At 46.1% G+C, this 11,734-nt stretch overlaps 1 protein-coding gene across 1 annotated transcript; it reads left to right on the forward strand.

Moving 5' to 3' along the window:
• The first annotated feature begins 200 nt into the window (after nucleotides 1-200).
• LOC132390470 (carcinoembryonic antigen-related cell adhesion molecule 5-like) lies at nucleotides 201-9,088 on the forward strand. Its single transcript, XM_059963081.1, has 5 exons — nucleotides 201-396; nucleotides 619-735; nucleotides 3,638-3,754; nucleotides 8,372-8,653; nucleotides 8,806-9,088. Exons 1-5 carry the CDS (start codon nucleotides 345-347, stop codon nucleotides 9,069-9,071), a joined length of 834 nt encoding a protein of 277 aa, XP_059819064.1. The 5' UTR covers nucleotides 201-344; the 3' UTR covers nucleotides 9,072-9,088.
• Nucleotides 9,089-11,734: the final 2,646 nt, after the last annotated feature.

An 11,734-nucleotide genomic window follows, 5' to 3' on the forward strand; every position in this document is an offset into this window, starting at 1 on the left:
TTCGCTCTGCGCTACAGTCAGCTCCGGCTTTTCAGATAACGGGCTCTCGGGATCTCTCATGGAGACCAGGAAATGGCGCGCGGATGACGTTCACTTTACTCTCTCCCTTTCTCTTCATGTCGGTGGGTGAGAGAAACTCTCTTTGAGATCATTATCGGATTCCACACAGCAGCAGATAGTTGTAGAACAGCGCACAGGATTTGATGTAGATTCGAGCAAAGTACAGACTCTCTGATCCAATCAGCGCTGCCGCTTGTGACGTCAGAATCCAGATATCTGACCCGCAAACCAGGAAGTGCGGCTCAGTCTCCGAGTGTAACAGAGATCGGCGCTGCTCTCTCGGGATGTCGGGACTGGCCTTCGCAGCTCTCGTTCTTTGTCTCCACATAACGGCGGGTGAGGGTCACTCTCTCGATCCCTCGGTGGTCGGATAACCATCAGAGTGGCGGGTGGTAGGAGGCATGAAGATCAGGTTATAAGGAATGAAGAAGAGATTATAATAATCGATCTTACTGAGTTCCCAACAGATCCCTGGTATCTGTACAGATTGTGTTAAGTACAGATCCCAAGTCTTTCCGCGTCTGTCGCTTTTCCCTCATATGATTTTCTCTTTCTCAGGTGAGTCCCAGCAGTTTACTACTATCGTTGAGCACAGCGAGATAAATGTCGCCGTTGGGGGTACGTCGCCAGCTAGTAGCCCCCAAACCTCAGCGACCGTCAATCTACGTGCCACTGGTAATTGAGACAGAGTCATGCGATCTCGGACTATAACTTTCATTTTATTCCTGTGGTGAAAGAAAACCTTTACGGTGGTCGCAGAACCTGGACTCCAGTGAACTCTGCCAGACCTGCTCTCGGACTGTTCAGTTCTCACTGTTGTGTGTGGCTGTGTATCGCCGTTTCTGTTTGCAGGCTGCTCGCACTTGCCCGTGCCGGATGTCAGTTTCGTCTTCAAGGCCATCAAGTAATCACTTGTGCTGTATTTTACTCTTTTTTTGAAAACGGACTGTTTCTTAAGTCAGCTGGAACTGATTAATTCTTAATCATATACCTCAAAGTTGAACGACGCTATCCTCCCCAGTGTTGCCCATATGTCTATGACAGTATAGAAACATAGAACACCGACAGCACAATACAGGCCCTTCGGCCCACAAGTTTGTACCGAACATGTCCCTGCCTTAGGATTTGCCCGGCTTACATATAACCTACATTTTTCTAATCTCCACGTACCTATCCAAAAGTCTCTTTAAAGCCCCTATCGTATCCGCCTCCACCACGTTGCCGGCAGCCCATTGCACGCAATCACCTCTCTCCGAGTACAAAAACTTACCCCTGACATCTCCTCTGAACGTACTCCCCAGCAGCTTAAACCTGCTTCCTCTTGTGGCAAACAACAAAAGAGAATGATGTGCAAAGGGACTTGTCAGTCCTCTGTGTAGGATTGTCTCAAGGTTAATGTAAAGGTTGAGTCTCTTGTGAGGAAGGGAAATGCGATGCTAGCATTCATTTCAAGAGGACAAGAATATAAAAGTCACCATATAATATTGAAAGTTTATAAAGCTCCGGTGAAGCCTCAATTGGAGTATTGTGAGCGGTTTTTGGCCCCTTACCCGAGAATGCATGTGCTGAAATTAGTGAGGGTTCAAAAAGGGTTCACGGAAATGATTCCAGAATTGAATGACTTGTCATAATATGACCCTTTAATGACTCGGAGCCTGTATTCACTAGAATCCAGAAGAGATGAGAGGAAGGAAACTGTCTATCAGGTCACCCCTCATTCCTCTGAATTCCAGTGAATACAGACCCAAAGCATCAAATGCTCGTCATATGAGAACAATAGACTCATGTGAGTGAACTTCCTTTGAATCCTTTCAGTTTCAACACATCCTTTCCAGGAACAGTGCCCCAAATCTGCTCACAATACTCCAGGTGAGGCCTCACTGGTGCTTAAACAGTTGAAAGGTCACGTCTTTGTTTTTACAATCCCGTCCACATGAAATGAATGCTAACACCGCCTTCTCCCTGTATTCCTTGATGCCCTGACCAATAGAAAATCTATCAACCTCTGCGTTAATTATACATAAACACTTGGTCTCAACCCCTGCTTGTGCCAAACAATTCCACGGATTTACAACCTCTGCTGAAGAAATACCTTTTCAGCTCCGTTCTGAAATGAGGATTCTCTATTTTTAGCTCTGTCACCTTGACATTGACTCTCCCACCACAGGAATCATCCTCTCTATAGGAAACTATAGGTACATAATCATCCACTATAGGAAGCATCCTGTTCACATCCACACTATCTGTGTCCTCTGGTCCGAGACGCCCCCACTATAGGAAACATCCTCTCCACATCCACTCTATCTGTGTCCTCTGGTCCTAGACTCCCCCACTATAGGAAACATCCTCTCCACATCCACTCTGTGTCCTCTGGTCCGAGACTCCCCCAGTATAGGAAACATCCTCTCCACATCCACTCTATCTGTGTCCACTGGTCCTAGACTCTCCCACTATAGGAAATATCCTCTCCACATCCACTCTATCTGTGTCCACTGGTCCTAGACTCCCCCACTGTAGGAAACATCCTCTCCACATCCACTCTATCTGTGTCCTCTGGTCCTAGACTCCCCCACTATAGGAAACATCTTCTCCGCATCCACTCTGTCTGTGTCCACTGGTTCTAGACTCTCCAACTATGGGAAAAATCCTCTCCACATCCACTCTGTGTGTGTCCTCTGGTACTAGACTCCCCCACTATAGGAAGCATCCTCTCCACATCCATTATTCAAAGAATTCCAAAGGATTGTTCAGGCAAGATTTCCCGCTTTGGGATGCTGACTGCAGCCAATTTTATCACATGCCTCCAAGTGCCCTGAGACATAACCCTTAATGATCGACTCCTTTCCAAACAGTTCTGGCCAACTCCCATCCCGTGAGTCTGTAATTCAATTTACCCCATTGCTATACTGATACAAGTGACTTCAGCTTCTCCATCACAAATTTCAGGGTGAATTCGATCCTATTATAAACAACATCTTGTAGTTGTTTGTTTACATTTCCCTTAAGGTCTCTATCCAATTCTGGATCTTTGCTCAACATCACATCCGGAATAGATGATCCTCTACTGGGCTCAACCATCAGCTGCGTTGAATCCCCAGCTCGCAGGCACTCTACAAGATCGCCCAGCTGGAATCCAGCACCAACCTGATTTTCCCAATCTATCTTCCTATTGAAATCCCTCCTTACTTATTGTAACCTTGCCCTGTTGACGCTTGTGACGTCAGAATCCAGATATCTGACCCGCAAACCAGGAAGCGCGGCTCAGTCTCCGAGTGTAACAGAGATCGGCGCTGCTCTCTCGGGATGTCGGGACTGCCCTTCGCAGCTCTCGTTCTTTGTCTCCACATAACGGCGTGTGATGGTCACTCTCTCCAACCCTCGGTGGTCGGATAACCATCAGAGTGGCGGGTAGTAGGAGGCATGAAGTTCGGGTTATAAGAAATGAAGATGAGATTATAATAATCGATCTTACTGAGTTCCCAACAGGTCCCTGGTATCTGTACAGATTGAGTTAAGTGCAGTTCCCAAGTCTTTCCGCGTCTGTCGCTTTTCCCTCATATGATTTTCTCTTTCTCAGGTGAGTCCCAGCAGTTTACTACTATCGTTGAGCACAGCGAGATAAATGTCGCCGTTGGGGGTACGTCGCCAGCTAGTAGCCCCCAAACCTCAGCGACCGTCATTCTGCGTGTCACTGGTAAGTGAGACAGAGTCATGCGATCTCGGACTATAACATTCATTTTATTCCTGTGGTGAAAGAAAACCTTTCCGGTGGTCGCAGAACCTGGACTCCAGTGAACTCTGCCAGACCTGCTCTCGGACTGTTCAGTTCTCACTGTTGTGCGTGGCTGTGTGTCGCCGTTTCTGTTTGCAGGCTGCTCGCACTTGCCCGTGCCGGATGTCAGTTTCGTCTTCAAGGACATCAAGTAATCACTTGTGTTGTATTTTACTCTTTTTTTGAAAACGGACTGTTTCTTAAGTCAGCTGGAACTGATTAATTCTTAATCATATACCTCAAAGTTGAACGACGCTATCCTCCCCAGTGCTGCCCACATGTCTATGACAGTATAGAAACATAGAACACCGACAGCACAATACAGGCCCTTCGGCCCACAAGTTTGTACCGAACATGTCCCTGCCTTAGAATTTGCCCGGCTTACATATAACTTTCATTTTTCTAATCTCCATGTGCCTATCCAAAAGTCTCTTTAAAGCCCCTATCGTATCCGCCTCCACCACGTTGCCGGCAGCCCATTGCAAGCAATCACCTCTCTCTGAGTACAAAAACTTACCCCTGGCATCTCCTCTGTACGTACTCCCCAGCAGCTTAAACCTGCTTCCTCTTGTGGCAAACAACAAAAGAGAATGATGTGCACAGGGACTTGTCAGTCCTCTGTGTAGGATTGTCTCAAGGTTAATGTAGAGGTTGAGTCTGTTGTGAGGAAGGGAAATGCGATGCTAGCATTCATTTCAAGAGGACAAGAATATAAAAGTCACCATATAATATTGAAAGTTTATAAAGCTCCGGTGAAGCCTCAATTGGAGTATTGTGAGCAGTTTTTGGCCCCTTACCCGAGAATGCATGTGCTAAAATTAGTGAGGGTTCAAAGGGGATTCACGGAAATGATTCCAGGATTGAATGACTTGTCATAATATGAGCCTTTAATGTCTCTGAGCCTGTATTCACTAGAATCCAGAAGAGCTGAGAGGAAGGAAACTGTTATCAGGTCACCCCTCATTCATCTGAATTCCAGTGAATACAGACCCAAAGCATCAAATGTTCGTCATATGAAAACAATAGACTCATGTGAGTGAACTTCCTTTGAAGCCCTTCAGTTTCAACACATCCTTTCCAGGAACAGTGCCCCAAATCTGCTCACAATACTCCAGGCGAGGCCTCACTGGTATATCCTCCCCAGTGCTGCCCACATGTCTATGACAGTATAGAAACATAGAACACCGACAGCACAATACAGGCCCTTCGGCCCACAAGTTTGTACCGAACATGTCCCTGCCTTAGAATTTGCCAGGCTTACATTTAACCTCCATTTTTCTAAGCTCCACGTACCTATCCAAAAGTCTCTTTAAAGCCCCTATCGTACCCGCCTCCACCACTTTGCCTGCAGCCCATTCCACGCACTCACCACTCTCTGAGTAAAAAACTTACCCCTGATATCTCCTCTGTACGTACTCCCCAGCAGCTTAAACATGTTTCCTCTTGTGGCATCCATTTCATCCCTGGGGAAAAGCCTCTGACTATACACAAGATCAATGCATCTCACCATTATGTACAGCTCCATCAGGTCACCTCTCATCATCCACCCCTCCGAGGAGAAGAGGCCGAGTTCACTCAACCTATTCTCATAAGCCATGCTCCCTAACCCAGGCAACAACCTTGTAAATTTCCTCTGAACCCTTTCGATGGCTTCCAATTCCTTCTTGTAGTGAGGCGACCAGAATATTGACAGCATTCTGCAGTCCTCTGTGTAGGATTGTCTAAAGGTTAATTTAGAGGTTGAGTCTGTTGTGAGGAAGGGAAATGCGATGCTAGCATTCATTTCAAGAGGACAAGAATATAAAAGTCACCATGTAATATTTAAAGTTTATAAAGCTCTGGTGAGGCCTCAGTTGGAGTATTGTGAGAAGTTTTTGGCCCCTTACCCGATAATGCATGTGCTGAGAGTTGAGAGGAAGGAAACTGTCTATCAGTTCACCCCTCATTCTTCTGAATTCCTGTGAATACAGACCCAAAGCATCAAATGTTCGTCATATGAAAACAATAGACTCATGTGAGCGAACTTCCTTTGAAGCCTTTGAGTTTTAACACATCCTTTCCAAGAACAGTGCCCCAAATCTGCTCACAATACTCCAGCTGATGCCTCACTGGTGCTTAAAAAGTTGAAAGTTCACATAATTGCTTTTACAATCCCGTCCACATGAAATGAATGCTAACACCGCCTTCTCCCTGTATTCCTTGATGCCCTGACCAATAGAAAATCCATCAACCTCTGCGTTAATTATACATAAACACTTGGTCTCAACCCCTGCTTGTGGCAAACAATTCCACGGATTTACAACCTCTTCTGAAAAAATACCTTTTCAGCTCCGTTCTGAAATGAGGATTCTCTATTTTTAGCTCTGTCACCTTGACATTGACTCTCCTAACACAGGAATCATCCTCTCTATAGGAAACTATAGGTACATAATCATCCACTATAGGTAGCATCCTGTTCACATCCACTCTATCTGTGTCCTCTGGTCCTAGACTCCCCACTGTAGGAAACTTCCTCTCCACGTCCACTCTATCTGTGTCCTCTGGTCCTAGACTCCCCCACTATAGGAAACATCCTCTCCACATCCACTCTATCTGTGTCCTCTGGTCCTAGACTCCCCCACTATAGGAAACATCCTCTCCACATCCACTCTATCTGTGTCCTCTGGTCCTAGACTCACCCACTATAGGAAACATCCTCTCCACATCCACTCTATCTGTGTCGTCTGATCCTAGACTCCCCCACTACAGGAACCATCCTCTCCACATCCACTCTATCTGTGTCCTCTGGTCCTAGACGTCCCCACTCTAGGAAATATCCTCTCCACATCTACTCTATCTGTGTCCACTGGTCCTAGACTCTCCCACTATAAGAAACATCCTCTCCACATCCCTCTATGTGTGTCCTCTGGTACTAGACTCCCCCACTATAGGAAACATCCTCTCCACATCCACTCTATCTGTGTCCTCTGGTCCTAGACTCCCCCACTATAGGAAACATCCTCTCCACATCCACTCTATCTGTGTCCTCTGGTCCTAGACTCACCCACTATAGGAAACATCCTCTCCACATCCACTCTATCTGTGTCGTCTGATCCTAGACTCCCCCACTACAGGAACCATCCTCTCCACATCCACTCTATCTGTGTCCTCTGGTCCTAGACGTCCCCACTCTAGGAAATATCCTCTCCACATCTACTCTATCTGTGTCCACTGGTCCTAGACTCTCCCACTATAAGAAACATCCTCTCCACATCCCTCTATGTGTGTCCTCTGGTACTAGACTCCCCCACTATAGGAAGCATCCTCTCCACATCCACTCTATCTGTGTCCTCTGGTCCTAGACTCCCCCACTATAGGAAGCATCCTCTCCACATCCATTATTCAACGAATTCCAAAGGATTGTTCAGGCAAGATTTCCCGCTTTGGGATGCTGACTGCGGCCAATTTTATCACGTGCCTCCAAGTACCCTGAGACATAACCCTTAATGATCGACTCCTTTCCAAACAGTTCTGGCCAACTCCCGTCCCGTGAGTCTGTAATTCAATTTACCCCATTGCTATACTGATACAAGTGACTTCAGCTTCTCCTTCACAAATTTCAGGGTGAATTCGATCCTATTATAAACAACATCTTGTAGTTGTTTGTTTACTTTTCCCTTAAGGTCTCTATCCAATTCTGGATCTTTGCTCAACACCAAATCCGGAATAGATGATCCTCTACTGGGCTCAACCACCAGCTGCCCTGAAACACCAGCTCGCAGGCACTCTATAAGAGCGCCCAGCACCAACCTGATTTTCCCAATCTATCTTCCTATTGAAATCCCTCCTTACTTATTGTAACATTGCCCTTTTGACATGCATTTTCCATCACACGTTGTAGTTTTAGGCCGCAACTTTGTTCTGTTTAGCGGTGTCTGTGCAATTCCCATCAGGGACTTTTACCCCCGCTGTTCCACAGCTCTCTGCACATCGGTTAAATACATTCCGACCCACTTTCACCGCTTTCTAATAAGTTAACTTCATTTTTCACCAGCACAGCAACGTCGACCCGCTTGTCCTCCTGCCGGTCCTTTCGATACAATATGTATCCTTGGACTTCAAACACCCGGCTGTAACCTTTCCGCCGTGATACAATGTTGCCTTCAATATTATAGGACTAATTTTGTAAGTCTTATAAGATGTGTAAAGACAGAGTATACGGGGAGACACGCTTGTTCTCATTTGTTCAAGAGGACAAGTAAACTCTAGCCAAGTTGCTTAGTCCCCCGAAAAACAACAGTAAAACTTTAAACTCTGCCGGAATTTCATTCCATCGGCGATCTGACCTGATATCGAAACACATGAGGATAAGAGACAGGAATGGCGACGATATTGAGTTGGAGACACATAAATTTTCTGAACGTGCAGAGAAAACCAAGTGTAAAACAATTTGCAGTTTGGTTGTATTTACAGAGAAAGGCATCTTGAGTTGGCGAACCAATTGTTATGAACATGATGTCGCTGAAAACAAGTGTAACTCCATTTGAAATTCAATTTTAGATCCAGTGGCAGTGACCGGGGTTACCGTGGTGACCAATGATTCCGCTCCTCTGGAAAACCTCGATACCATCGCACTGAGTTGTGACGCGTCGGGCGCTGTTCAGACACGGACATGGTTCAAGGATGACCAACCCATCCAGGAAAACGGCAGAATATTTACATCTCCCGACAGGGCGAAACTGACTATAATCGGTGTGAACAGAAACGACGCAGGGACGTACAAGTGTATCGCCAGCAATTCCATCAGCAGTGGCACTGGAGAGACCTACGTGCAAGTCTACTGTAAGTCCACAGTTGGTCAACCGCATTCTTTTGTATCGGATAGTACATTTATTAACATGTGTTCTCTTTGTAGAGATGGAACAGAGAATGTAAGAATATCCCGGATCAACCAGGAAATTACTCTAATCAATATATTTATTTTTATTTTACAGATGGAACAGAGAAGGTCAGAATTGTACCGGAGCGTCCAGTTGTGTCCAATATTGTGTCAAACCTGACATTAACTTGCTTTGCTCTGTCAGTCCCCTGGGGTATATATGCATGGTACAACGGGAACAATCTCCTGCAGACAGGGCAGGAACTCACCCTTGTGTCAATGAGCTCGGTTAACGTGGGGAGTTATACATGTCGCGTTACTAACGACGTAACCAAGAGGAGCAGTAACCTCACTGTCCATGTTACCGCACAAGGTGAGTGAATGAGTCTCTCATTTCTCCGTGTAAACCCGATGATCAAAGATCCAAACCATTTCCCTCTCACGATCTCCTCACTCCATACATTGTCTCTTACTTGTAAATGGCTGATCAGATTAAAGTAATAATCGATTTAAAAGAAGACCCTGAACGACACTACGAGCATTGAACAAAAAGTAGTGAATAAAAATGACTTCGCCATTCACAAGGCACCCACTGATTTAAATTCAGAACTTCCGTGAGAACGGGTAAATTATATTCCTGGTTTGAGAACACCGTGGGTAGAAACACAAGCACAGCTCGCGGAGATCAACTGTAGAGCAATGATGTATCAGGATTTCAGTGAGGTGTTGGACCAGGTTCCTAAAGATGAGATCATTCGGAAAGTCAGGATTCACAGGGCCGAGAGAAGCTTGGCTGCGTGGGTTGATCGGTTACAGAAGGAACACAGTAGTAATGGATGGCAGGCATTCTGCGTGGGCGTCATACAGTCAGAAAATGTGGAAGAGCCGGGGCTGGTTTTTTTTTAATCTTAGTGACAAATTGAATGACCATTTCCAGTCGCTGAATTCTCGTTCATTCACTTTACCTTTCCTGTTCAGCCCTCTCCGGAAGCAGGTGATTCCCAGATCTCCTTGCGCGGTGAGTTGAACTCTATGTTGTCTTTATCGATTACAGACGAATGGCATCGACATGATGTCAGAATATTGGACCAAACCGATGTTCAATGTCGAGACAGCGTCCGGAACGATTCAGAGCGTGGATCAGTCATCATTTCTAAAAAAATAAGATGTGTTTTCGCAATGTAAGATTGATGTTTGTTTTCTGTGTTAGCAGCAAAAACAGATGAAAGTTGTACCCTCACCTCTGGCGCGATGGTGGGCATTGTACTTGGCTTCATTGGCGTGGGCCTGATCGGCGGAATCAGCGGATGGTTGATCGCGAGGAAAACGGGAGGGTAAACGCATTTCTCTCCGAATCTCATTTCTACCTTTAATTAGTGTTTGAGAATTTCGGCGGAAACGGCTTCTGCTCGGATTCAGGGGCATCTGCGGACCGAACCAGCATTCCGCATTCACGCCGGAGTTGTTTGTCTGACATTTGAACGTCTCTCTGAAAGAGGTTTGCGTGCAGCGATGTTTGTGTGGAAAGCTGAGTATGTCAAAAAGGCCCGGGCAATTTTCTCCACTTTACCCATTGCGGTGACTGGAATCGGGCATCTGATAACCAGTGCAGTGAAAGGGGATTCTAGAGAGGATCAAATGGAATTACAGGAGCCGTTCTCATTCGGTGTACCAGTGCAGGAAAGTGACATCTCGCCGGATTTATGTATTGATCTTTGTTTCTGTCTGTTCAGGATCAAAGATCCACCGCAATCCAAACTCGATACGAGCATCAATTCCGGAAGAACAAGTGAGTGAACTCCGTTTTTAACTGTTCAATTGCTGAGCCCGTGGAAATTTAAACATCTGATTTAACTTTAGGAGCTCATCGTGCACGGGAGATGGAGGTTTTCATCCGAGCGAATGGGCACGAATTATGCGACTTCTGCCGTTGGGTTTTCCATTTATTTAAGTTGGAAATTTCTGCTCAATATTACAATTTCAGCGGAGAGATGGAATGGTAGTTCATCCAATTTAATTTCTCTTCATATTGATCAATATCGGCCCTCACTTCCTGGGTCCGGCGATGGGTGGGAAGGAAGTTCATGCTATTAATGGCGTTTTGTTCTGGGCCGGGTTGACGTCTGCTGTGTTCAACAACGGCTCCCGACGCTCTGCACCGTTGTGACAAATCCGTTTTGTTCCCACAGGCCCCTTGGACACAGAGACCGTGAACACATCGCCAAACTACGAAAACTTCCCAAGGAATGAACAGGTAGGCTGGAGATGATCTCAGTCATTGTTTCGCAAAGGGGATATAAGATCGGAGGCGTCCATCGGGCCTTTCGGCATTTAATAAGATCCTGGATGATCCATCCCGGATCTCCTTTTCAGTTATTTGAGAAACAAGACATCATATTCCGGACAGTAGACCCAAATCGCATGAGCTTATCCCACAGGTATTTCTGTTCAATTCCCTCTTCTTCTGCTGTCCACTCTGGCCTCTTAACTCTTCTCCTCATCTGCCCATCAACTCCCCCTGGCGCCGCTCCTTCTTCCCATTCTCCTGTGGCACACTCGCATCTGCAATCTGATCACTTTTTCTTCAGCCTTTCCCGTTCCCACTCATCAGGCCTCACCTATCAGCTCCCAGCCTGTCCTCCCCCTGCCCAACATTTTGTTCAGGCGTCTTCCTGCCCCCTTCCCAGCCCAGTAGAAGGGTCACGGCACAAAACGTAAACGCATCCATTAATGCTGCCTGACACTCTGAGTTCCTTCTACATTTATTCTGTGGTGCTCTGAGTTACCAACACCTGGAACATTTCCACAGAATCCATAAATACTGCACGATACAAAATCATATTTTACACTTGATGTAACATATTTAGCACATAGAACATAGAATAGCACAGCACATTACAGGACCTTCGGCCCACAATATTGAGCCGAGCCTCAAACCCGGCCTCCCATATAACCCCCATCTTAAATTTATCCATATACACGTCTAGTGGTCTCTTAAACTTCACTAGTGTATCTGCCTCCACCACTGACTCAGGCAGTGCATT

Source organism: Hypanus sabinus, unplaced genomic scaffold (assembly GCF_030144855.1).
Source record: "Hypanus sabinus isolate sHypSab1 unplaced genomic scaffold, sHypSab1.hap1 scaffold_914, whole genome shotgun sequence".
Taxonomy (NCBI): domain Eukaryota; kingdom Metazoa; phylum Chordata; class Chondrichthyes; order Myliobatiformes; family Dasyatidae; genus Hypanus; species Hypanus sabinus.

Excerpts from the sequence above, each read along its gene's own strand:
- LOC132390470 (XM_059963081.1), top strand. The coding sequence starts at position 345 with ATGTCGGGACTGGCCTTCGCAGCTCTCGTTCTTTGTCTCCACATAACG. Across the intron at positions 736-3,637 it reads CGTCAATCTACGTGCCACTG|GTGAGTCCCAGCAGTTTACT; the intron begins GTAATTGAGACA and ends TCTCTTTCTCAG. Across the intron at positions 8,654-8,805 it reads GACCTACGTGCAAGTCTACT|ATGGAACAGAGAAGGTCAGA; the intron begins GTAAGTCCACAG and ends TTTATTTTACAG.